The 27925-nt window shown below is 44.4% G+C and overlaps 1 protein-coding gene across 2 annotated transcripts in view; it reads left to right on the plus strand.

Moving 5' to 3' along the window:
- Positions 1-4451: 4451 nt before the first annotated feature.
- Positions 4452-27925, plus strand: part of XPNPEP1 (X-prolyl aminopeptidase 1) — a 43526-nt gene continuing 20052 nt past the window's right edge. The window contains exons 1-7 of one of the 2 annotated variants that reach the window (XM_038757933.1): positions 4452-4518; positions 9190-9270; positions 12203-12327; positions 22310-22373; positions 24934-25038; positions 27219-27311; positions 27758-27901. In XM_038757933.1, the coding sequence (XP_038613861.1) occupies positions 12211-12327; positions 22310-22373; positions 24934-25038; positions 27219-27311; positions 27758-27901 (523 nt within the window). In that variant the 5' untranslated portion in view covers positions 4452-4518; positions 9190-9270; positions 12203-12210. The remainder of the gene's footprint in view (positions 4519-9189; positions 9271-12202; positions 12328-22309; positions 22374-24933; positions 25039-27218; positions 27312-27757; positions 27902-27925) is intronic. The other variant, XM_038757934.1, reaches the window with a different exon arrangement.

Below are 27925 nucleotides of genomic sequence, written 5' to 3' on the forward strand. Positions count from 1 at the left end.
GTTCTTGTCAAACCAAACATTGTGTGGGGATGGGAGTCCAGGGACTAAAACAAGGCATTTCAATCCACAGTGGGGGAGCCCAGTAGGTTTCAAGCTGGGCAGCAGGCTATATCTTGTTGCCCGAAAGAGCAGAAGCAGCAGGAGAACAGGCCAGCTTTCCCCCATCCTCACCCAGGAGTGGCCCCTGAACCCCAGTTTGGAGACATGCCTCAGTTTCCCAAAACAGTGACACATATAGGAGACATAGTTCCATCGGGCCATTTCCCTGGATCCTGAAACATCAATCAATGAATCAATCAATAGCATGGTCCAGTGACTACAGTGGGCAGAACATGGTACAGCACTGAGAACAGTGCTTTGCACATAGTAAGCGCTTAACAAATACCATCATTATTATTATTACTAAATGCTTGGGGCAGTACAAGAGTGGTGAAAATATAATACTCAGCCTCAAGGACCTGTTCAAAGTACTGTGGGTCATTCATTTTTGATGGATTATTTTGTTGAAATAAGGTTGACGTGATACTCTCAAAGCAATGTTACCTTGTTATTTAAGTAGTCATAGTTGTTTCTTTGGATGGATTATATTGACTTTTTAACTTTTTAAACCAAGTTAAAGAGGTGGGCATAGAGTAAGTCATTCTTAGCACTTAAGTCATCTTCAGAACTTGGGTATATTCAACTGTATATTCGGCTGTTTATTCAGTGATTTCATCCTGATACGTATACTTGTACCTGTTTTGTTTAGTTTTGTTGTCTGTCTCCCCCCTTCTAGGCTGTGAGCCCATTGTTGGGTAGGGATTGTCTCTATTTGTTGCTGAATTGTACTTTCCAAGTGCTTAGTACAGTGCTCTGCACACAGTAAGCACTCAATAAATACGATTGAACGAATGAAAGGACCTCTTACTCTAGTGGAGGAGACAGATAAAAATTATTTGCAGATAGGAAGAGAGGTACAACTGGCACTAACAAGAGAATGGAAAAATGGAGGAGTGATAAAAAGCTGCAGTATAACTGAGTATGTAAAGTGATATATTCAAAAGTGCTACGGATAACTGTGAGAATGCTGGGGAGGTAGTTGGGAGTGTATGAGGGTGAGAGACAAAAATGTTTTGGGGAATGCCTCCTGGAGGAGGTAGGGTCTTAGGAGGGCTGTGAAACTGGGGAGAGTTGTGGTCAGCACATTTGAAGATAGGAGGGGAATTTCAGTCAGAGGGAAGGGCAGGAACGAGGGGTCAGAGGTGACAGAGATGAAACTGGAGGAAAGGCATGAATGAAGGCATGAAAGAGGCAGAGCTGAGAGTGAGATTCAGTTAGAAGGCCAGGAATGAAGGGTTCAAAGAAGATTGTAGGTGAGAGAGGAAGTATTTAAGGTGAGGTGGATTGGTGGAGTGCCTTGAAGCCAAATAGTTGGAATTTTTTGCTTGAAGATGAGGTACATGGGGAGCCAGTGGAGAGTTTTGAATTGTGGGGAAATGTGCGCTGGGTGATGCTTCAGGGAGGTTTAGTATAGGTTGAAGAGAAAAGAAGCAAGCAGCACAGCTTAGCCTAGTGAATAGACCAGATGCCTGGGTGTCAGAAGGACCTGGGTTCTAGTCCCGGCTCTGTCAACTGCCCACTGTGTGACCTTGGGCAAGTCACTTAACTTCTCTGTGCCTCAGTTACCTCATCTGTAAAATGGGATTAAGACTGCGAGTCCCATGAGAGACAGGGACTGTGTCCAATCTGATTAACCTGTATCTACCCCAGTGTTTAGAATAGTGCCTAGCACATAGTAAGCGCTTAGGGAATACCACAATTATTATTATTGTTGAGGAGGCTGATACAATAGTCTATGATAGAATCATAGATTTTAGCAAACTAGTAGCTGTTTAGGTGGAGGGGAAGTGATAGGATTGACGTGAGGGTTAAATAACAGCAAGGGGTCAGAGAGGATACCAAAGTTGCAGGCTTTTGTATCTACCGTACCTGAGTTGTATCAACCCCAAGGCTTAGCGCAGTGTTTGTGACGGAGTGGCCAGTTTTAGAAATGTGTGATTGTTCAATTAAAACTAAAATGATTCTGGGTAATCAGTTGTATGCACGATGCTGGGTAGGTTGGTGGGTGGTCCAGTGTGCATAGTGAGATTCTAGATATTCTGTAATATTTATCTCATTTACCCTAGGTTAGCTGCCTGTATGTGGGGCTTTGAAACACAGTCCATTCATTCATTCGATCGTATTTATTGAGCACTTGCTGTGTGCAAAGCACTGTACCGTTTGGGAGAGTACAGTACGACAACAAAGACACATTCCCTGCCCACAATGAGCTCACAGTCTAGAGGGGGATCACAGGTGCAGGGAAGGTAACAAATCACCAGTGTTCCGAAAGAATTATATACATTAGCTTTTGCCTAGCATGTATCAGCATGGCTCAGAGGACAGAGCACGGGCTTGGGAGTCAGAGTTCATGGGTTCTAACCCCGGCTCTGCCAACTGTCAGCTGTGTGACTTTGGGCAAGTCACTTAACTTCTCTGTGCCTCAGTTTCCTCATCTGGAAAATGGGGATTGAGACTGTGAGCCCCCCGTGGGACAACCTGATCACCTTGTAACCTCCCCAGAGCTTAGAACAGTGCTTTGCACATAGTAAGCGCTTAACAAATGCAATCATCATCATCATCATCACCACACAGTAAGCGCTCAATAAATACGATTGAATGAATGACTGCTGTCCTGCCACAATTCAGAACTCATACTTCACCCCTCTAATGCCAGCCTGTTTCCTGTGCCCCAGTCCTCTCTCTCGCCGCCGACCATATATAGCTGTATATATGTATCTATGTCCTGTATATATGTATATATGTTTGTACATATTTATTACTCTATTTATTTATTTATTTTACTTGTACGTATTTATTCAATTCATTTTATTTTGTTAATATGTTTTGTTGTCTGTCTTCCCCAAATCTGCCAAGCTAGCTCTCTTCCTCCCTTCAAGGCCCTACTGAGAACTCACCTCCTACAGGAGGCCTTCCCAGACTGAGCCCCCTCCTTCCTCTCCCCCTCCTCCCCCTCTCCATCCCCCCAGCCTTACCTCCTTCCCTTCCCCACAGCACCTGTATATACATATATATGTCTGTACGCATTTATTACTCTATTTATTTATTTATACTTCTTTTAGACTGTGAGCCCACTGTTGGGTAGGGACCGTCTCTATATGTTGCCAGCTTGGACTTCCCAAGCGCTTAGTCCAGTGCTCTGCACACAGTAAGCGCTCAATAAATACGACTGAGTGATTGATTGTACATATCTATTCTATTTTATTTTGTGAACATGTTTTGTTGTCTGTCTCAATCAATCAATCAATCACTCAATCGTATTTATTGAGCGCCTACTGTGTGCAGAGCACTGGACTAAGCGCTTGGGAAGTCCAAGTTGGCAACATATACAGACGGTCCCTACCCAATAATCAATCAATCAATCAATCAATCAATCGTATTTATTGAGCGCTTACTGTGTGCAGAGCACTGTACTAAGCGCTTGGGAAGTACAAGTTGGCAACATATAGAGACGGCCCCTACCCAACAGTGGGCTCACAGTCTAGAAGGGGGAGACAGAGAACACAACCAAACATACTAACAAAATAAAATAAATAGAATAGATATGTACAAGTAAAATAAATAAATAGAGTAATAAATATGTACAAACATATATACATATATACAGGTGCTGTGGGGAAGGGAAGGAGGTAAGATGGGGGTGATGGAGAGGGGGCGACTGTTGGGTAGGGACCGACTCTACATGTTGCCAGCTTGTAGTTCCCAAGCGCTTAGTACAGTGCACTGCACACCGTAAGCGCTCAATAAATACGCTTTATTTATTTATAAATAAACACAAATAAATAAATAAACGTTATAAAAAAACACAGCCTTTTAGACTGTGAGCCCACCTTTTAAACTGTGAGCCCACTCTTTTAGACTGTGAGCCCACTGTTGGGTAGGGACTGTCTCTAGATGTTGCCAACTTGGACTTCCCAAGCGCTTAGTACAGTGCTCTGCACATAGCAAGCGCTCAATAAATACGATTGATGATGATGATGATTTATTTTACTTGTCCATATCTATTCTATTTATCTTATTTTGTTAGTATGTTTGGTTTTGTTCTCCGTCTCCCCCTTTTAGACTGTGAGCCCACTGTTGGGTTCTATATGTTGCCAATTTGTACTTCCCAAGCGCTTAGTACAGTGCTCTGCACATAGTAAAAGCGCTCAATAAATACGATTGATGATGATGAATAAATACGACTGAATGAATGAATAGTATTAGTATTCCTTTCCGGGGCCTGCGCCTTTAAGGCCCGGAGCCGATCCGTGCGGGCGAGGGGGTGACGTCACGGAGGGGGCGTGGCCAGTCGGAGAGGAGGCGGGGCCGGATTTCCAAATAGGGGCCGAAGGCGCTGTCAGCTGATTGGCGGGGGTGACGTGCGGCGGGGGCACGTGACCGCTGCATGGCCGCCTGCTGAAGCCGGCTGGTGAGCGGGTAAGGGGAGAGGAGAGGGTCGGGGCGTCGGCGCGGTCCCCCAGCCCGCGCGCGCGACCTCTCGGAGTGCGCGTGCGCGCGAGGCCCGCGAGGCCCGGCCGTCGGGGCGAAGCGCGGCCTAAGGCCGGGCGACCCCCCTGAGGAAGGCAGGCCGGGCCGGGCGGCCGCCATGCCACTCCTTCATTCACCCCTAGAATTTACTACTTTAGTCATCATCATCATCATCAATAAATAGAATAGATAGGTACAAGTAAAATAAATCATCATCATCAATCGTATTTATTGAGCGCTTACTATGTGCAGAGCACTGGACTAAGCGCTTGGGAAGTCCAAGTGGGCAACCTATAGAGACGGTCCCTACCCAACAGTGGGCTCACAGTCTAAAAGGGGGAGACAGAGAACAAAACCAAACATACTAACAAAATAAAATAAATAGAATAGATAGGTACAAGTAAAATAAATCATCATCATCAATCGTATTTATTGAGCGCTTACTATGTGCAGAGCACTGTACTAAGTGCTTGGGACGTCCAAGTGGGCAACCTATAGAGACAGTCCCTACCCAACAGTGGGCTCACAGTCTGAAAGGGGGAGGCAGAGAACAAAACCAAACATACTAACAAAATAAAATAAGTAGAATAGGTACAAGTAAAATAAATCATCATCAATCGTATTTATTGAGCGCTTACTATGTGCAGAGCACTGGACTAAGCGCTTGGGAAGTCCAAGTTGGCAACCTCTAGAGACAGTCCCTACCCAACAGCGGGCTCACAGTCTAAAAGGGGGAGACAGAGAACAAAACCAAACATACTAACAAAAAATAAATAGAATAGATAGGTACAAGTAAAATAAACCATCATCAATCGTATTTATTGAGCGCTTACTATGTGCAGAGCACTGGACTAAGCGCTTGGGAAGTCCAAGTTGGCAACATCTAGAGACGGTCCCTACCCAACAGCGGGCTCACAGTCTAAACGGGGGAGACAGAGAACAAAACCAAACATACTAACAAAATAAAATAAATAGAAGAGATATGTACAAGTAAAATAAATAAATAGAGTAATAAATCTGTACAAACATATATACATATATACAGGTGCTGTGGGGAAGGGAAGGAGGTAAGATGGGGGGAGAGGGGGACGAGGGGGAGAGGAAGGAAGTCATTCATTTTTTTTTTGTTAGTATGTTTGGTTTTGTTCTGTCTCCCCCTTTTAGACTGTGAGCCCACTGTTGGGTAGGGACTGTCTCTATATGTTGCCAATTTGTACTTCCCAAGCGCTTAGTACAGTGCTCTGCACATAGTAAGCGCTCAATAAATACGATTGATGATGATGATGATTCAATTCTAATCATTCATTCTAGTCATTCAATCCTATTTATTGAGCGCTTACTGTGTGCAGAGCACCGTACTAACCTCTTGGGCAGTACAATTCGGAGTGCCAGGCTGGTCCTTCTTCATTCAGCCCTAGAATTTATTACTCCATTCATTCAATCGTATTGAGTGCTTATTATGTGCAGAGCACTGTAGTAAGTGCTTTGGAAGTACAATTCGGAGTGCCATCCTGGTCCTTCATTCAGCCCTAGAATTTATTACTCCATTCATTCATCCATTCAATCGTATTTATTGAGCGCTTACTGTGTGCAGAGCACTGTACTAATCCCTTGGGAAGTACAATTCGGAGCCCCATGCCGGTCCTTCTTCATTCTGCCCTAGAATTTATTACTCCATTCATTCATTCATTCAGTCATATTTATTGAGCACTTACTGTGTGGAGAGCACTGTACCAACCCCTTGGGAAGTACAATTCGGAGCGCCATGCCGGTCCTTCTTCATTCAGCCCTTGAATTTATTACTCCATTCATTCATTCATTCAGTCGTATTTATTGAGCACTTACTGTGTGCAGAGCGCTGTACCAAGCGCTTGGGAAGTACAATTTGGAGCGCCATGCCGGTCCTTCATTCAGCCCTAGAATTTATTACTCCATTCATTCAATCATATTTATTGAGCGCTTACTGTGTGCAGAGCACTGTACTAAGTGCTTGGGAAGTACAATTTGTAGCGCCATGCCGGTCCTTCATTCAGCCCTAGAATTTATTACTCCATTCATTCATTCATGCAATTTGGCAACAGAGACAATCCCTACCCAACAACGGGCTCACAGACTAGAAGGGGGAAACAGATGATTAAGAACCTTGTCGTTACTTTCACCTTTGGCCACCCCTCTTTGCGGGAGCAGGAAAACAACCATTCTAAAGTGAATCCTCGGATAAACATACCTGCCTAAACTACCGAGAGTGATTTTATGAATGAAACTAGCTGTATTTTAGTACTCAATTGTCCGTACAATTGTCTACTCCGCTAAATATTTTCAGTTCTTACTCCTGTCTTGGTCCCTTATGGGCAGATACCCTGTCCCATCTTTATTCTGTGTTGCTTAAATGCCTAGTAATAGTAGTAATCAATCAGCATGCTTGTTGATGCTTACTATGTGCAGAGCACTGTACTAAACCCCTGGGAGAATACAACTGAGTTGGCGGACACATTCCCTGCCCACAACGAGCTTACATAATGATAGTGGTATTTATTAAGCGCTTACTCTGTACTAAGCCCAGGAGAAGACACAATATTATCAGATCAGAGACAGCCCCTGTCCTACAGAGGGCTCACAGTCAAAGAGGAAGGTATCCCCATTTTACAGATGAGGGAAAGGGTGCTCAGAGAAGTGAAGTGATTTGCCTGAGGTCGCACAGAAGGCAGCCTGATTTCCTTGGATCTACCCCAGTGCTTAATACAGTGCCTGGCACATAACGCTTAACAAAAGCCACAGTTAAGTGGCAGAACTGGTATTAACTCAGGTCTCCTGACTCTCTGGCCTGTATGCTTTCCAGTAGGCCGCACTGCACCCAGTGGGTGCTCAGTAAATACTTATATTACTACTCTATTCCTCCTAAGTAGGGGCGTTTGTGATAACAGCCCTACCAATACAATTTCTCCTATATCTAATGAAGGGGTCACAAGGAACAAATAGACTATCTGAATTTATTATTCAGATATCTGAATCTGAAATTATTCAAAATCCTGGTTTGAAGTTAATAGTTTTAACCTCTCCTTCCCCCCAACCGCCACAGCCTTCCACCCTTTCCCATTCTTCCATACACCTTTTAGCAACTCGGGCTGGCCATGACACTTGGGTGACCATTACTTGCTCTCATCATCATTTGGGCTTTTCTGCAGACCTACTAGATTTAAATTATCAGCCTCTCAAGAGGAAGGAATCATTTGGTTGAGTCTCTGGCAGTAGCATGCTTTCCATTCTAATTTCTGATTGGGGAGAGATGCGTTTACAGTTTATGGTGCTTATGGGAACCTTGTTCCACAATGGAACTTCAAATACAGTACAGTGCTCTCAGTGATGGCCTGACAGTGATGGAACCAAGGCTGAAGAAGGGGTAGGTAACGGGGAAGGGACAACTGTCTGTCCTCTTGGGCCAAGTGAGATTCCTTCCTGGGTCCAGAGCCACGCTAGCATCGGCACGCGCAGCTTCTTCCTCACACACTGCTCCAGCCCCTGGGCATCGCTGCCCCTTTGCAGAAACTCCAACCAACATTGGAGCATCTTCTGAGATGGTGAGGGGCCTCAACTCTCCCAGCTTCCCCACCCTGGAGAGAGGCTGGCTCCGAAAATCTTCCTGCCCAAACCAGGTTTCCTGCCAGATGTGTTACTGCTTCAGATCGAGGAGGGAATCACGGCATCCCCGCGGACCAGTCTGGCCCACTTTGGCAGCCCAGCTTCCTTGCCTTAGCACTGAGCTGCCTCCTGGCAGGAAACGTAGCCCAGGGCGAAAGTAGGAGGGAGGGAGAAGGGTGGTGTGGATCTGGAGGTTGGACTCCTTCCATTCCGGGAGGCAGAGAATTCTGTATCATGAAGCTGGGACGTCCCTGGGCTCTTGCTGGATGTACCTGGTGCCTGGGAGCATCCTGAAGGTGAAGCAGGTCAGCCTCCCCCCTAGACAAAAGAGCTTTGATTTGTGAAGAGTCTGAGGTGGTTAGTATGGATCTTGGAATTTTATATCTGGGCACCAGATCCAACCAGGACTGCACTGATTCCTAATAGTATGGGCTCCTCAGTATTCTAGCCTTCTCTTGTGCTTCGAATCAATCCATCAGTCAGTGGTTTTTATTGAGTGCATTTGGTTGCAGAGCTCATACTAAGCACTTGGGAGAATACAGTACAACAGAGTTGGTAGACGTGTTCCCTGCTAGCTTGACTAGGCCAACATGATAATATCCTTGGGTGCAGGAAATCTCTGAACTTTGAGCGCACGTGGAAAAGCGTATTTTTCACCTTCACTGCTGCACCAGTGCAAAAGAACTGGGGCTAAAGTGAAAGCAGGAATCTCTTGCAGTGAAATGAACTGCAAAGAGATTTACTGTCTCTAAAAGCGGTTTTCCATAAGGATGAGCTCACTGTGGTAGGAGAAACTAATGAGCTCACCTTTAATGGGAATATCCAGTAATCGATTAATTTTTGAAAGAGCCATTTTTTATACCAGGGAACAGTATTGCCACGTCCTCAGTGCTTTTGCTGATTAAGCTATTTCATGGTTATTGTGGTCAAAGTCTACTTAGAGTCTTACTTTCACCCTTTCTCTCTTGGAATCAACTTTAGCATTGTCTAGAGAGGCTGGCTAAAAGAAGACTGCTTTATTCAGGACAAGATCTGGACACAGAGAGTCTGCTACAAAATCAGGTAATGGTTCTGATTATCAATGGGATGAGAGCTAACAAGATTTCATGATTCCTAAATTGTGGGGAGCCTGGGGAAGAAGCACAGGGACACGGACTGAGGGGGTTATGGGATGAACCTGGGCTTTCCACTGTTACTGGGAAATCTCTTTGTTTTGGGCTGTGGTTGCTAAAAATATGTGAAGGAGCCTGCTACAGGGTGGAGATGTGGATTACTGCATCCTCCATCACTGAGAAAACCAAAATTATGCAAAATTCATGTGACTTTAAAAACTGAGCAAGTAACAGCTGAACTCCAGCAGTGTGCTTCCTTGACTGTTGGAGAAAAATCTTCTCTTATCTTGTTTTTAAGATTATTAAGTGGGAGCTGTCTAATATGAAGAAATGCACATGTAGACTTTATTAATTCACAGTGTCCCATCCCCTATGGCCTCCACCCAGCCGCCCACCCCCAACACAATTTACGAGTTCTGGACATCCTAAATTTTCCTTTAGATTCATTCACTGAAGTGGAAAACTGTTCTGCTTAATTGAACTCTGGGCTAGGCCAGAAATGGGTGGGTGTGCTTTCTCTGTTATGTTCCATTCATGCTATAGTAATTTGGGTATTAAGCACTTACTAAATGCCGGGGTAAATACGTGGTAATCAGGTCAGGCAGCGGGGAGAATAGGTACGTAATTCCCATTTTAAGATGAGGAAACGAAGGGACAGAGAAGTGAATTGACTTGCTTAAGGTCACACAGCAGACAAATGACTGAGTCAGGATTTGAACCCACATCCTCTGCCTCCCATGCCTATGATGTCTCCATTAGTTCACGCTGTTGCCTCGGTGTGGCAGGATAAAGTAGAAAACTGAAATTTGCCTTTAAACAAATTCAAACAAATTCAGTGAATGAATTCAAACATTTGAATTCCGTATATTTCTGTACTTGGGGGTGGCTCCTTCTTTGGTTAACGTTAAAATTGTCCTGTGAGCCTCAGGATAAAAATGTAGTTAAGTCATTGCAAAATAGGAGGATTCGAACGCTAGTTGTGTATCATGTCATGGAATTGTAGCTTTGGTTCCTTTTTTAAAAAATGTAATTGGCAGAGAGAAGAACCAACTGGGGGAGGTTGGAAGTCCAGTACCATATTTTTCAGGGTACCAAAGCCCCACAGAAGCATCCCCTACTGGCAGTGTTGTTTCTGTTGCCTGTGAATCCATCTCAAGTTGAGATGAGAGAGAGAAAGACCTTTCTACTCTAATTATAAAGGACTCACAGAAGTCCCAGCTGACACTCCACAGAATGCTGAAAAGCTAATGATAGCTGTGGAGGTCGAAAACTTAGGGTGTCCTACTTTAAAGAAACGACTTTAAAAGGAGCCATGCTGAATAAACCATGATGTATGTGCTTGGTAATGATGGATTTCTTTCTCTTGCCCTTCCACCCCCACCTATCTCTTCTCATCTTTAAGTGCCCTCTCATGCATTTATCTTTTATTCACTTGTAACTTCCTTTAAAAGAATGGAAGGAAGAGCACCAGGCCATCAATAACAATGTGGCTAAAGGCTGCAGTTTTTTCACAGGAGATGGTCCATGCCAGTTTCTGCCCACTCTTGCCAGACTGTGGATTCTGAAGGGGTGTAAAAGGGAGCCATGAGTCACGATCACTTTTACAAAATAAGTTTCTGAGTAGATGAGTTTGTAGTTGGCATGCCAGGTTGCTGCATTATCAGTTTCAAAAGAGTTGCCCTTGCCCAAGATTCTTTTGATATTGGCCACATCGACTTGCAGCATGCTGCAGCCCAGGTATTCAAGAGGCAGATGGGCTGAAAATATCTTACCTGCCAAACCACCGAGGTTTCCGTGTCAGTTTGGATTATGGATCCCTCCCGTGATTGGATAATGGGGTCACAGTCACCCCAGGTCAGTTTGATTCCTAGATTCCATCCTCGAGTGAGCTTTAAGGAATTTCTGGGGTGAGATGAATGACTCAGGTTGATCCATTGTGGCTTAAATCACTGATTTCCATGTTGGCTATGAGGGCAGCAGGACCCACTGGGTTAGTAACAATTTTGAGAAGCACTGCCAGATTTGGCTACTTTGATTCTATTTGCTGCTCCCATGATGGAGCCTGAAATTGACTGCAGTGGTCAATTGCTGAGTATTTATTTATATTATATAATATATATATAGCCCACTGTTCGGTAGGGACCATCTCTATATGTTGCCAACTTGTACTTCCCAAGCGCTTAGAACAGTGCTCTGAACACAATAAGTGCTCAGTAAATGCAATTGAATGAATGAATTAATATCTGTTTCCCCACTTCTAGACTGTAAGCTCGTGTGGGCAGGGAATGTGTCTGTTTATTTTTGCATTGTACTCTCCCAAGTGCTTAGTACAGCGCTCTGCAAACAGTAAGAGCTCAATAAATACAATTGAATGAATCAATATATCTTACTACATTGGTCAGTTGTTGAGGTGGGGTCCTGAAGACCCACACCTCCTCATTGGCTTAGTGGCCGGGCAGCCTATCCCTGGAAATTCCTTAAAATGCCAGATTATTCATAGTTCTGGAGTATCGACCCAAGTCTGCAAGAACAAATATAGGTAATGTGCAAGTAACACTGAAAACTACCAGACACCTAATCATCTTCTTCAAATGATGGTACTAAAGAGTAAAAATACCCGAACAGTATTTCATTACTCTTAATGGAGATGAATGATTAAATATGTCTCAAAAAATTCTGACTACCTCTCAGGAGGTTCCTGATGAATCTGTCTGCTCTTTGGTGGTGGATAAGTAGCTATTGAAAATATGGAAAAAATTTGTAGCTACTGAAAATATGGAAAAAGGTTTGACAGGCATATCTCCCCTGGCTTTCTACTCAGAGTTATCTAGCGTGTTCTGGGGAAAGGCAGGATTATAAAATATGTTTTGTTTTTACTGCAGGCATCGGAATGGCTCCAAAGGTGACTTCAGAATTGCTCAGGCAGTTGCGACAGGCCATGAAGAACACTGAGTATGTGAGTGAGGCAATTCAAGCATACATAGTGCCTTCAGGGGATGCCCACCAGGTATGGAGTTGTTTGATCACAAACAAGCTAAGTGTGTGGATCCTTTATTTCCATCCATTTTCTAATTTCTGTTTGAATATATATGCATACACAATATATACAATGTGTGTGTGTGGGGTGAGATGAATGACTCAGGTTGATCCATTGTGGCTTAAATCACTGATTTCCATGTTGGCTATGAGGGCAGCAGGACCCACTGGGTTAGTAACAATTTTGAGAAGCACTGCCAGATTTGGCTACTTTGATTCTATTTGCTGCTCCCATGATGGAGCCTGAAATTGAATTGTGTGTACATATATATTTAGATAAGCAGCGTGGCTTAGTGGCAAGAGCACGGGCTTGGGAGTCAGAGGTTATGGGTTCTAATCCCAGTTCTGCCACTTATCAGCTGTGTGACAACTTCAAGTGACAGCAAGTCACTTAACTTCTCAGTGCCTCAGATACCTCACCTGTAAAATGGGGATTAAGACTGTGAGCTTCACATGGGACAACCTTGTATCTACCCCAGCACTTAGAACAGTGCTTGGCACATAGTAAGCACTTAACAAAATGCCATTATTACGATGAGGAGGAGGAGGAGGATGGAGGGAAGGTTAATTATTTTTCCTTATTTTGATCAGGGCATCTACTAAATGGAGTTTAGAAGAGGGCAACTGTGCCTCTTGTTTAGGACAAGCAAAGATTTTTTTTAAGGAAGTCATTGAGCCAATTTGGTAGATGCCTTCTTTATATTTGGTGCAACTGAGTCTGATCATCTCATTCCTGTACAGCAGTTAGGAGTCACTGATGAAATACAGAGTTGCTTGTATCAGGGTGAGAAGCTGTGTGGCCTAATGGATGGAGCACAGGCTTGGGAGGTAGAAGGACCTGGGTTCTAATTCCACATCCGCCACTTGTCTGCTGTGTCATCTTGGGCAAATCACTTAAATTCTCTGTGCCTCAGTTACCTCCTTTGTAAAGTGGAAATTGATACCATGAGCCCCATGTGGAACATGGGCTGGCCAGCCTGATTCTCTTATATTTACCCCAGCACTTAGTACAATACCTGGCACATAGTAAGAGCTTTACAAATGCCATAAAAAAGAGAGTTGTTAGTGGAGGAGAGAGGGGAAAGGAGAAGATTGTTGTTGCTCACTGTTGCATTGACTTGAGTCCTCTAGACATGTCACTCACCTGCTCTGGTCTCCTGTCACTCTACCTAAACCCACTCCCAGAAAGAGCAGCCAACAAGGGACCCTCCCGATGAGGACACTAGTGGCTGGGTCCCTGGGCTGCTGCACCAGGGTTTTTTGGGTCCACATTAAGCGTTCAATAAATACGATTGAATGAAGTAGTCGAGTAAAGTACACATTTACTCTGAGTTCACTGCGGGCAGAGAACGTGTCTATCACTCTGCTACATTGTACTCACCCAAGTGCTTACGATAATGTTCTGCACACAGTAAGTTATCAGTAAATGCAATTGATTGAGTTGGGAAAAAAATAATTTAACCTGGGACATTAAATTTAACCCAGATAACACCTCTGGTTTCATGCTACTGTGATATGAGGGTTACTGTTCAGAAATCATTGTTGGTATGCCAATTTAAATATCCTTTTCCTTCAAAAATTTTGAAAAAGATTTATATACCTTTTCTGACATCACCAGGTCTCCTCTATCTATATATCTCATTGTCTTTCATTGGCAAAAATGACATTGCTTTGGTAAAGTTTAGTAGTGGGTGAATGCCTGAAGAGGCCAATATGGGATGGACAATCCCATCCACACCACACATGCATGAAAATCATTCTTTGTTGTGCTACGATATCTGCTGTTTGTACTGCCTGCTACTTTGTCTCTTGGGGTATTTTCTCATTAGTAGGACATGCTTTTGAGGTTTTTATTTTTATTTTTCCAGTTGTAGTGATGGATTGCAGTGGGCCATCCACACTCTCCATGTTCTAACATGGTTTGGTTAGGGCAAGGGTGTAACTTGTGGCTGTGGAATAGAATTCCCCTGTGAGCCCTATTCAGCAGCAGGCAAAATCATAAGGTCTTCGCTGGAAACCAAGTGTAGGCTGTGGCTGTAGAACAGATGACTTTCGTGTGCCCTCCTTGACAGTAGATGACTGCAGTTCCTTTTTCAAGTTTATACACCATTATTAAGGAAGACAGTCATTATCTGCTGAACAATATGTTGGATTTTTCCCAACTGCTGTGGAAACATATACTTATCACCAGAAAACTGGGGCAGAAGAACCAATCTTCCTTAGAAGCAATCCTTTTCTGGGCCAGGCCTGAGGAAAGACATGGAGGATGAAAAAATACTGAATGTAAAGGAACTTATCTTGCTGCCCTCCTGCTGCTTGGATCTGGGTCTCTCCAATGTCTTAACAGCTTTATTAACTCAAAAGATCTGGACACAGTTTGCCTCAGGGCCTATGATTCCTGTTCCTCGTGAATCCAAAGGGAGGAGCTTTGCCCAGCAAGAATGCCGACTCCTCGTTTTGAGTGTATGGGCAGAAAGGAAGGGGGCATGTAGGATGATGGGGCTTTAGAGTGATAAGTAGGCTATGAAGAAGAGCTGAAGGGCTGTAAGTGCTTAGTACCATGATCTGCACACAAGTGCTCAATAAATACCATTGAATGAAAAGGGTAAGAAGTACCTGATTTTTGTGATTTTACAACCACCCTCTGAAGTTCTCAGGTCGTGTTGAAGGACTGGGATATGCAGTGCTGGGAGTTGAGGAGTTCATGCCTCACCATGGAGGCAGTAGTACCCATCACACTTATTGAATAGGCACATAGGGAACCAGGGTCCCAGTTTTATGTTTTTCCCTACTTTCTGAGAGCCAAGGAAACAAGTGCTCAACTTGAGAACCAAGCTTGGTGTCTCCCAGGATTGGGGCTGTTTGCTGTTGCTCAGTTCCTGGATGACAATCTGAGACTGGATATCAGCACCCCCACCATATCTGCTGCTGACCCATAATCTGCCGTTCAAGGCCATAAGACTTCCTGAGGCTAGGGTGAAGTTACCTTTCTTTCAGATAAATAATCTCCAGGGGACTTTCTACCCCCTGCGACCCCTGACAGTCCACCTCCTCCATCCTTCCCTCCTAGCAACAAAAGTCAGCCCTTCGGGGGTGGGGAGAAGGGAAGCATGGCTTTCTCAGGAAGTAGACATTCAGTCCACTTCTGCACACTGAAGAAGCACACTGGTAACACCACTTAAAATGGCCCCACAGAGCTGTGAAATCTTGGGAACAGTAGCAGGAGGCAATCAGCTTGGCAGTGTGCGAACTGTGAGGTAAAAATCAGGGCTGCCCAGAGTGCCAGGACTCACATCGTTGTTCCTTAGGGAAGCCCCATCTTCTTCTTTCTAAGTCCATACACCTCTGCCATTTGGGGTTTGTCCTCTTTCTATTTGGCTTCCAGATTTATCTAACATTGAGCTGGAAAATCTACTATTTTGGTATCTCAAATATGAATTCTTCCCTTCTGGTAGTTGGCTGTGGAATTTTTCATTTCCTCTCTGGAACTGCTTGTTTGTTGTGCTGTGCAGATTTTTATACGGCTGTTATATTTCAGGCTTGGGCAAAATGATTGCTAAATGTAGTTTGAAAAGGGCTTTGGATTAAAACTGTGGGTCTGGATTTCTGTTTTGTTTCCCTGCATTGCCAGGTTCAGTAGGTATCTCCTGTGATTTTTTAAAATGTCAGTGTGTCATTTAGTTCAGTTTAAAAGCCTCAGAAAAGTTATACTTTTTGCCCTTGATAATAGTGAAAAATCTTAATTCTAGTTAGCCAGATCCGTAGATGTAAAGTTGTCTTGAGTAAAAGCTCGTGACCTCTGCTATGGGAGAGACTGAGGCTCTTGTGATGTTAGTATATAGGTTGATTCAGTATTTAAGGTTTCTTTTCCTGAAGTTAGGATGGAGATTGTCCATCTACAGAGCCTTCATTGTTCCTAAATTATTTGACTTTCAGAGGGGGGTTAAATGTCCCCATTAACATTGAAAAAGTTAAACAACTATAGCTACTGGCATGTTCCCATTTTCCCACCTCTTTCTCACTGAGACCCCAATAAAAGTAAGTCTTTTTCTTTTCAGCTAAATTCTGAGAACTAGGTAGCATTAGAGGGTTTCAGCTTTCTCTTAAACAGTCAATGTTGATGTGCTGTCATTTAGCCAGGATTGCGGTGTTTTGTGGCACCTTTGTTCTTTCCTCATCCTTTTCAGACTTGCATTCATGCCCAGCACTATACTATGTTTGTGTGCTGCTTGTGTATATGATTTTTAAGTCACCTTCAGGTCTCTGGAAAAATCTTGGGCTAAGCGAGTAACCTTGGAGAGTCAGCATCAATGTAGCAACTACTTCCATCTCCAAGGAATGGTTCTGTAATAACTGGGGGAGATAGAGAGGGGAATGGCCTTGAAACCTGTTCCAGTAGCTCCTTCCAACCTCTGTGGCCTGGTTTCATTTCCCTAGCTACATTCTAAACTCAGTCTTGTGAGTGATGGCATGTAGCTTGGGGGATTTTGAATTGTGTCTTAAGGTGCTGAGTGTAAATATGCCCACTTGCCCTGGGCTGAAAGGAAAGTATCCTTTCCTGAGATAATTCATGAAAATGGCAGACAAAACACAGGCTTAATTTTCTTGCCTCTGCTTGTCCAAGTGACTTGGAGGTGGTTTGTGGCCCAAGTCATAAAGGACCCTAATCAGCCTGTGTTTGGCCGGAGTATTTTACAATAGTGCTATTAGGTCCCAGGTACTGAACAACTTCTTGGGCAAGTTGTAGAGGCATATGGTCTGTTTGGACACTTGCTCCTTCCCTTCGAAGTAGGCCTTGGGCTTTGGGGAACTCCAGGAGTTATTGTAATTTTGTTAATGGTAAGTCCTCCGCATTGTTTTTCTGTGAGGGTTGTTTCAGTTTCCCATTTTCCTTGCCTAAATGATCTTCTTAGTGGTTTGTTTCCACATGGGCATGACCTCTGGGCAAATGTAGGCTGTCTCTGCCTGCTGGGATTTTGGCCCACTAAACAACTCCCTGCAGTGATCTTTCAGATGTTGGAGTGAAAGTTAGAGGTACTCAATTTCAGCCCTCACCCCCCACTCAGCCCAGTCTCCGAGCATGCAGCATCTTTGACCACTATTCATTTTTGAGGACCAGTGCTGTTGTTTGAACACATCAGAGAAAATTGGGAATAGCATCATTTCATTTGAGAGAGGGTGAGAGGGAGGGGGAAAAAGCCTAGAGGATGACAGCATTAATTAAGGTCTCAGCCTCATTCTGAGAACTTGGGGAAGACAGCAAACCAGCCTGCCCTAATTTCCCTTTGGAAAAATGGAGGTGGCATCTAAGGAGCGGTAGGGGAAACGTTTAGAGCATGTGGGGTGTTGAGTGCCTGAAAAGGCCCTAAACATTTAGCCAGGGATTCCAGGCAGGGAGATTTCAGTGGTGAAGCGTTTCCTTTCAGGTTATCCTGATGGCACAGTGTAGGGCCTAGTAAGTTGGTGGGCCATGGTTGGGTCCTGAGGATTTGGCTCACTGAACGATTGTCATGTCTGGATCTTTTTGGACTTTCTCTTGGATTGAAAGCAAACACATCCAGTGGCTTTTAACACTATCTCCCTGGAAAACATGTATTTTCCATTTTTTCAAATGGGCACCCCGGCAGCATTATTTCCTTTTAACTAAGGAAGGGGCTCAAGTCTTTGCCTGAGCAGGGTGGGGGATTTTTAAGGATCTGGCATAGTCCCTGCACTAAAGAGCAAATGTCTGCTCCTTTGAGCATATGTAGTTTGGGTGAACAGCTTGCTCAGTAGGTCAAGGTCAGCCCTGAAATCTGCACAGTATAATTGCTTGGCCAGAGCCTCGCTTTGCAGGTAAATGCCTGCAGCCAGACTGAAGGCACCAGTTATAGTGTTTCTGAACACTCACATTTTTTTTGTCCCCTGGGAATACATAGAAACAATGGTAGCCAAACAGGTCGGGGCAGAGGAGTGAAAATGAAAGGGCGGGTTAGAGCCCAGGCTGGTATTCGGGAAGGCGAGGGGTAAAAAGGACTCAAATCCAAGCCAAAACCTCTACTCTTTCAGCTAGAGATGCCAATTTAAAAGCTTGCAGGTGCAGTGCTCGTGTTTATTTTTCCTTTTGTTACGTCAGGGTGTTCTAAGTTTAGCCCAGATGTGATTGTAGCAGAAATGGGTATAGTTTGGCCTAATAAAAGCAGAGCTCAGGGATGCTGGTTGTATAGCATTTCCCCCTCGCCACTGAAGGCTGTATTGTCTATAACATGCCCCCTGCTTAGCTGGGCCTCTCGGTCCCCAGACTTATCTTCCCCTCCGCATTTCTAAAGGGCTAAATACCTTGTCAAGCGTGGAAAAGCAGAACCGTGGGTATTGTTAGACTTTTACATTCTGACCTAGAAATTTAGAGGAGGGTTTCCTGCAGTCTTGTACTGGAAATTTGTTGATTGTCATGGCAAGATTGGCTGATCTCTGACCCTAGCCTTAGTTCTAATCAATCAGCACCAACATCCTCATCCTCTGTGATAGGCATCAGTCCTTGTGAGTGAGAGCTCACAGTATCTCAGTTTTGAAAGCATGTTTATTAGATCCCAGTTTTTCTTGGTTGGGCAGGAGGAGATGACAGAGCCTGGCTGGAGAAAGAAGAGTTTTGAGGGTGGTGAAGGTGATGCGCTCTCTCTCTCTCTCTCTCTCTCTCTCTCTCTCTCTCTCTCTCTCTCTCTCTCTCTCTCTCTCTCTCTCTCTCTCTCTCTCCCCCTCTCCCTCTCCCTCTCCCTCTCCCTCTCCCTCTCCCTCTCCCTCTCCCTCTCCCTCTCCCTCTCCCTCTCCCTCTCCCTCTCCCTCTCCCTCTCTCCCTCTCCCTCTCCCTCTCCCTCTCTCTCTCCCTCTCTCCCTCTCTCCCTCTCCCCCTCTCCCTCATCACTGCTTTAAAGCATTCAATCACCTTGCCTTCTCCTACCTTACTTGCTGCTTCCCTATTACAACACAGCCTGCACATTCCACTCCCCTCATGCCAACCTACTCACTGTACCTTGATCCCGTTTGTCTCACCATCAACCTCTCTCCCATGTCCTGCCTCTGACCTGGAGCACCCTTCCTCTTCACATCCGACAGACAACCACTCTCTCCACCTTCAAAGCCTTATCAAAGGCACATCTCCACCAAGAGGCCTTCCTCGACCAAGCCCTCATTTCCTCTTCTCCCACTCCCTTCTGCATCACCCTTGAATTAGGATTTGCATCTGTTATTCACCCCTCCCTCAGCCCCAGAGTACTTATCTTCATATCTGTCATTTATTTATATCATTGTCTAGTTCCCCTTTCTAGACTATGAGATTGTTTTGGGCAGAATGTGCCTACCAACTCTGTTGTATTATGCTCTCCCAGGCTCCTCCATCCCTGCCGAGAAAGGTACCCATGGTAACTGCTGAATTCCCTGCTGCCAGACATGCTCAGTGTGTGCTGACCTGGTGATAACAACTGTTCCCTCCCACAAGATCAAACTGTATTAAGTACTTGGGTAGATACAAGGTAATCAGGTTGGACACAGTCCCTGTCCCACATAGGGCTCACAGTCTTCATTCCTATTTTACCAATGAGGTAACTGAGGCACAGAGAAGTTAAGTGACTTGCCCACGGTCACTCAGGAGCCTGGATTAGAAACTAGGCCCTTTTGCTCCCTGGCCTATGCTGTTCGTTTATGTTGTGTTTTAATGTTTCATCCCTCCTGATGTGTCTGTCTCCAGTCCCTTCTCCCCACTTACCCTCTTAGATTATGAGCCTCCAAGGGACAGGTGTCATGTCTAATTTTCTCCCAGCACTTAGCACAGTTATCAGTTCACAGTAAGTGCTTAATAAATACTATTACTACCACCACATAGACTGTACTTGCTGCTGCTTCATTCTGGAAAGGTTGTGAGATGGGAATCCAGAACTTACTTTTATTTTTTTTCCATTTTAGCTTTTCGATGAACAGTTCAAATCCAGAGGCAGGAGGTTATCTGGCACCTAGACCCTAAACTTTACGTAGCAGTAATGCAGTGACGGCTAATCTGCTTAATGCTTAATCTGTCTAAAGGTTGCTGCTTCTTGTTCATTTTCATATCCATAAAACAGATTCTGGGGTTAGTATGTGGTCAGCATTTCAGCCTTTGTCTTGAAGGTTTTAAGAAGAAAGCCAGTAAATTCTATGTATAATACTTAATCCTAGTAATGGGAAAATCTCCCCATTGGGAATGGGATACCTCCTGTCAGGGCAGTTAACTGCAACAGCTATCTTGCTGGTTTCTGTGGACTGTAAACTTGTTATGGACGAGGAACATGTCTGCTAATTGTTATATTGTATTCTCCCAAGCTCTTAGTACAGTGCTGTGCACATAGTAAGCACTCAATGAATTGATTGATTTTCCTTTCCTTCAACCTCTTCTCTCTAATCTGCACAGTCCATCTTTCCAAAATGTCTCTCAGAACACATTGTTCCTCACCTTACCGCCAATGGCTGCCCATTTCTCTGTATCAGCAAACGCCTAGATGTTGGAATCAAACTTGCCTGGAGGTGTCTCCATGTTATCCTGCCACTCTCTTCTAATAATAATAATGGTATTTATTAAGCGCTTACTACGTGCCAAGCACTGTTCCATGTGCTGGGGTAGATACAATGTAATAGGATTGTCACACATGGGGCTCACGTTCTTAATCCCCATTTGACAGATGAGGTAACTGAGGCATAGAGAAGTTAAATGATTTGCCCAAAGTCACACAGCTGATAAGTGGTGGAGCTGGGATTAGAACCCACGGCCTCTGACTCCCAAACCCATGCTGCTTCCACTAAGCCATGCTGCTTCTCTTCTCCCACCATACTCCGGTCCTTATTCTTTACTGTTCCCAAGCTAACCTTCTAATTCTACCTCGATCTTCATTTTCCTGGCTCCGACCCATTGTCCACGCCCTACCCCTGGCATGGAACTCCTGTTCCATTAAAATCTGCCAAATTGTGTCCCTCCCACACTTTAAAGCCCTTTTAAAAAGACATTTCCTCCAGGTGGCATTCCATGAGTAACCATCCCACCCACAACCTTGGTCATGATTATCCCTTCTGCCACACTTTACACTTATTTATGTGTGTGTCAGTTTATTCCACTTTGTGCTTTTGTTATTTTCAGGGTCATCAGTCGTTTTTCTCATGTTCCTGTTATTTTTATGCAATTTATGTCTCCCAGACTCCCCCAATAGATCGTAAGCTCCTTGAGGACAGGAACTGTGTCTCCTCTCTGTCTCCTTTTTTTTGAATACTCCAGGCACCTTTTTCCACATAGAGTAAGCACTCAATTAAAACTGTTGATGATGAGAAACTGAAACTCCTAACATAAAGGGGATGACATTGTTGCAATAACTTGGGTTGAATTGACTGTTAAAAATTACCTACTTAGAGGTCAGAAGTTGCTTTCCACCGCATTGGTTGCTTGAGAATTGAAACCCACCAAGCCATGTGGCAAGTGGTTTTGTTTGACATCCTTAAAATGCGTGACAATTCAGATTTGGTCTTTGGGATTTCTAACTAAAAAAAAAAATTCTGTCTCTCCTGCAGCTTTCTGGTTCAAGAAACATGTGTGGGAAACCATTTCACTTTGCTTCATTGAGTCAAGGAAAGGATTTATGTGTGAGGTTGGTGGTTACTCTGAAAGTCAGCAACAGCCAACCCAGAAACACTCTGGTATTTAGAGAGACTTGTGGTAGAGAAGTTCTATGGCTAAATAAAGGTTGATTTGATCTTGATTAGAGTAAAAACAGCAAACGTCCGTGGGGCAGGGGCTCTTTGCTTTTCTCGTAGAAGAGCTACCTCTGGGGCAGAACCCAAGTTCTTCTGTCACGGGAAAGACAGGAGTGTCTCAGAGAAAGGAAATGGAGGCCAAAGAAGTTGTGTGTTGTCCATTGTATTGTTGTGATCTCTAATTATGGGTTTTTTCTCTCCTTCAGAGTGAGTACATAGCCCCCTGTGACTGCAGACGTGCCTTTGTGTCTGGATTTGATGGCTCTGCGGGTAGGTTACCCTAACCTCTGTCCTCATTCGCACAGATTTTTCTCTCTTCTGACAGGAATTGGACCAAGTTTCCGCCTGTAATACAGGACCAAGAGAAAATGTAAACCAGACGTTCACCATTTAGCCTCTGCAGATTGACAATGTGCCCTGAACTCTTCTGCGCTCCTTAAGCTCACCCTTCCATGAACCCCTCCTCTCCCTTGCTGACTGCTCGTAAAAGCAATCCTGTTAACTGTTTAATATAATTCTTCTAGGACCTGTCTGCTTATTTGTTCATTTGCACTTGAGTTATCGACAGAAAGTTTAATGATAAACCCCATTCATTCCTCGCTCTTAGTCTTTAGAAAATGAAGCATTCTGCTCTTTTGGAGTCTCTGGACTTGAAGCCTTAGAAAAATTTAGCATTTAAATCCAGTGACTTAAGAAAACATAACGACAAGGGGCATGGCTTTCTGGTAATTGCATCATTGTCTCCTTTTCCAAATGTCGTCAGTGGCTTTCTCGTAACTATCTGTTTTGGCCCATTCTGTGTGATTCCGGGCAGTTTAAAACCTGCTAAATGCAGCACTCACAAATGAACCAAGATTACGAAGAGAGCAGAACCTAGTGTTCTACCAATTTACTGCACAAAAGTTGAGGTCCTTTCTGATGCTGTTGTAGTTGAATAGTGTATCCCAGGCCTGCCTGGAACAGTTCCAAAGAAATGAAGACTCCTCTGAGAGGACTGTGAGGTTGAAGTTGAAGTTCATTGCTGTGGCATATATAAAGCTGTTTCTCCAAATGCAGAGAATAAACAGAAGCCTTCAGAATCCAAGGCAGGGGCGGCTTCAGATGGTAAGCAAAGTAAGCAGTCAGCTCAGGGCACTGTAGACCCTCACAAAATTGGTGGCTTCTGGGCCTACACTAAGGTGGTAGCCACCCTGCCTTTCTCAAAGATGGTGGCAGCAGGGAAATGGTCAATCAATCAGTGGTATTTACTGAGCACTTACTGTGTGTGCAGGGCACTGTACTAAGTGTTTGGGAGAGTAGAATCCAATAGAGATGGTAGACACTATCCCTGTTCAGAAGGATCTTGCAAATAGATTACAGATAGGGGAAGTGGCATTACAGATAGGGGACAGTTCAGGGAATAACGATATGAATCTGAGTGCCCTGGGGCTTTAAGGGTACAGGTCCAAGTGCAGAAAGTATAGTACAATAAACACATTCCCTGCCCATAATCAGCTTACAGTTTAGAGTGGGGGAGACAGACATCAATGCAAATAAATAAAATTTGGATATGTACATAAGTGCTGTGGGGCTGGGATGGGGGAAGAGCAAAGGGAGCAAGTCAGGGCCACACAGAAGGGAGTGGGAGAGGAGGAAAAGTGGGGCTTAGTCTGGGAAGGCCTCTTAGAGGAGATGTGCCTTCAATAAGGCTTTGAACAGGGGAAGAGTAATTGTATAATACAATTCTGTTGTATTGTGCTCTCCCGAGCATTTAGTATAGTGCTTCGCACCTAGTAAGCGCTAAATAAATACAAATGATTGATCCAGGATTTCAAGTTGGTAGTATGAGATTGGTGAAAGGATAGAGGATTTAGGGAGTCAAATTTAGTTGAATTGAGAAGCAGTGTGGCCTAATGTAAAAAGAACAGGCCTGGGAGTCAGAGGAGCTGGGTTCTAATTCTGACCCATCATTTATGTGCTGTGTGACCTTGGGCAAGTCCCTTAACTTCTCTGTGCCTCAGTTATCTCATCTGTAAAGTAGGAATTAAGACTGTGAGCCCTGTGTGGGACAGGGACTATCTCCAACCTCTACCTTGTTATCTACCCCAGCACATAGTAAGAGCTTCGCAAATACCATTAAAAAAAAATTCAGTGGAGAGAATGGTGTTGAGGATGTGGATTTGTGTGTATGGTGATCCCTTAGCTTCAGTCAGGATCTTGGAGCCTGAAGTGGTGGTTAGGGAGGTAGATGCAGGGCAGCAGTGGTGTGTTGGTGAAGAAGCACTTTTGAAAAATGTGGTGACTTGGTGTTATGTTGCTTGCAGGCAGGTAACATAACAAAGTCACACAGAACAGCATGGGGGAGCCCAGGCAATTTTTCCTCACTTCTCGATAGCTAAATATCCGATGTTGGCCCTGGCTGAAGGTTACCCTAGTTATGCCACTGCTTCTTTGGCTTTGGAAAGCCATTCCAAGGATCTCTGCCCTTTGCTTCAGGCAGGCCATGCGCTCCTTCAAATTCCAAGTGTCTTTCCAGGCCAGGGTGAACTTTACTAATTCTCACTGTCTTCCCTAACTCAGTGCAGGCCGTGCCCTGTGTTCTTTCCTTGAGGCAGTTTCCGAGGAATTCTGGACTGTGGGTTCTTCTTCCCCTTGTTCCCTGATGTCCCAGAGTTGAATGGTTTTGGTTCCAAGATCCTCCATCTTTGAGCTAAGAAGCAGGGTGGTTATCCATCCTTCCTCTTGCTGGGATTTCTATTTATAAGAAATTCTAAGAACACTGCACAGCAGTTTAACGCAGCACTGCTGTCATCTTGTGTTCCTCAACTGTCTTTATTGCACCCATACCTAGGCACGGCCATCATCACTGAGCAGCATGCTGCCATGTGGACAGACGGACGCTACTTCCTGCAGGCTGCCAAACAGATGGACAACAACTGGACTCTCATGAAATTGGGTAAGTAGCCCCTGCCTCCCTAAAATAATTAGGTTTGAGTGGGCAGGGTGCTTGGCTGGGCTGAGAGTGGACAGATAAATTGCCTGTCAGCATGGAGGCTGATGGGGGATCTCCTGCAGGGATAATGGAAGACGGAGAAAGTTTTTTTTTTCCTTTGTCTCTGGGTCTTGACTTTCCTCAAAAACGAGAACTTCCACTTCCCGGTTTGTTGGTTTTCAGTAGAAAGATGCTTCTCCTTGTAAAGTCTGGTACTACCACTGCAGCAGCAAACAGTCAGTCAATAAGGATATTTTAAGTGACCTCAGGAAAAGAGCACTGTACTAAATTCCAGGAGGACCTGGTCCTTGCCTTTGAAAATTTGGCAATCTAGTAGTAAAAAACAATAATGATGATAGTGATATTTGTTAAGCACTTACTGTGTGCCAAGCACTGTACTAAATACTGGGGTAGATAGAAGATAATCAGATTGGACATAGTCCCTGTCCCATATGGGACTCACAGTCTAGGTAAGAGGGAGTAGGATTTAATCCCCACTTTACCGATAAGGAAATTGAGGCAGAGAAAAGTTAAGTGACTTGTCCAAGGTCACACAGCAGACAACTGACAAAGCGAGAATTAGAGCCCCAGTCCTCTGACTCCCAGCTCCATTCTGTTTCCTCCAAACCACACTGCTTCTCTAACTCTTTAACAAGAGTTCTGCTCCTACAGAAAAAAGACCTAAATTCTGAGGAGAGGGGGCAACGTGAAGAAGGTCAGGTTATCCCAAGGCCCAGCTATCGTTGTCATCATCATCAGTGGTATTTATTGAGCACTTATTATGTGCAGAGTACTGTGCTAAGCACTTGGTAGAGTACACTACAACAGAGTTGGTAGACACTTTCCTCATCCATAAGTTTATAGTCTAGAGAAAGTGAGCTATTACTTTCCACATGCTTTCAGTCATGTGACTCCTTCAGTGACATTCGGGAGCCTGGTAGGAGAGTGCCCTTCTCTTGCAAGAGAGATTCATGAGGTCAGGTGGAGTCTACAGAGTGGAAACCTCGACGATCCAAATCAGAGAAGGTGAGGTGAGTTGGGAAAGTTATTTGCAAATAGGAGAAATGTATTATTCCCCGTTGGATCCAGAAAGGACTTCCTATAGCACGTAGAATTTGAAAAGTCTCTAGGGAAGCCGGAGACTGTTGCATGTATGAGTGAGAGATGAAACCCCATAGTTGGGTATGTTTCCTATGTCTCTTCTTGAAGCAGTGGGGTGGGGGACAGTGGGGTAAGCATAACCTCCAGATTTCCACAGTAAGTCAGAGGGGGACTTGGCACTCGACCCAGTGACCACCCTGAAATGTCTAGAACATCTCCCAGAGTGTTCTTCTCTGCCCCAGTCTTATCTCTTTGTGGTTAGAGCACAGATATAGTGCTCGCTGGTTTGATATCACAAATTCTTCCCTGGATTGTCACCAAGGGGTTTTCCTCCGAGTCAGTCGTCCTGGAAATCACATGACCTTGCTGTCTGGCTTTGTCTGAATATTGTATTCCCTGCCCTCTAAGGAGTTTGGCTAATCCTGACTTGTTTAAAAACAAAACCAAAAAAACAAAGCAGTCTTCTGAGGTATTAAGCTGGAGTGCACCACGTGGTTTTGGATGAACTCTACTCCTCATTCTAGTTGGAGTTTATTTTCAAAAGCGAACTAATTATAAACTGGAAACAGATAGAATTAACTGTTCCTAAACTTCCTTCCTCCCTATAGCACTAAGGTCCTCCATTCAGGTCTAGTGTTGCCACTGGCTATTGGCCAAGGGGTGGTGCCTGTGAAATATGCTTTCTCTGCTGCTTAGACCTCAGTACTTTCCCGTCAGGACAGAGGCACTATGAGGTACCCACAGTTGGCAGTACACAGCAACCGATGACTTCAAAGCTTAGCCCTAGTGGAGAGCGAACCATGAAAAGTTGTTCCTATCTGGTCTTCACTTGATGGTGAGTCAGCGGGTGGCTCACAAATAACAAATACCATTATTATTACTATTATTATTATTAGTAGTAGTATTATAGAAATTCTCTCAGGCCCAGTGGGATGCCCCAAAGTTTTAAACAATGATCATTTGTATGAATCGTCATCTTTGAGTTGGGATCCTCAGCTTGATTCTCATTGTGACTTATTTCCTGCCTATCTTTCCTCTCACAGGTTTGAAAGATACTCCGACTCAAGAAGACTGGCTTGTGAGCGTGCTCCCGGAGGGGTCCAAGGTTGGTGTGGACCCCTTGATCATCCCAGCAGGTTAGGAAGTTTTCTATACTCTGGTCTGTGTTCTGATTTAGGTTCTGGTAGTTTTAAATTGGACATAGCCCTTTCTTCCTTCTAAATTGCTCTGTAGGTCAGCAGCATGGCCAAGTGAAAATAACATAGAACTGGGAAGGAGTCAGGAGACCTGGGTTCTAATCACAGTTTTGCCACTGGCCCGCTGAGTGAATGTGGGAAAGTCTCTTAACTTCTCTGAGCCTCAGTTTCATCATCTATAAAATGCAATAGGTATCTGCCCTCGCCCACCTTTTAGTTTGTAAGCCTTCTAAGGGAAAGGGATTGGGTCTGCAATGATTATTTTGTAGCTAACGCAGAACTTAGCACAGAGAAAGCATTTACTAAAAACACATAATTATACAGTGGTGAGGATGCCACATGTCTGCTAAAATCTGCATTCCCGGCTGTGGCCTGTGTTGTTGTAGATCAGTGGAAGAAGATGTCCAGGGTTCTCAGAAGTGCAGGTCATTACCTCATACCAGTCGAAGATAACCTCATTGATAAGATCTGGGTCAACCGTCCCCTAAGACCCTGTAAGCCTCTGCTACCTCTGGACCTAAATTATACAGGTGAGTGGAATTGGATGAGCCATG

Source organism: Tachyglossus aculeatus, chromosome 16 (assembly GCF_015852505.1).
Source record: "Tachyglossus aculeatus isolate mTacAcu1 chromosome 16, mTacAcu1.pri, whole genome shotgun sequence".
In the NCBI taxonomy this organism is placed as follows: domain Eukaryota; kingdom Metazoa; phylum Chordata; class Mammalia; order Monotremata; family Tachyglossidae; genus Tachyglossus; species Tachyglossus aculeatus.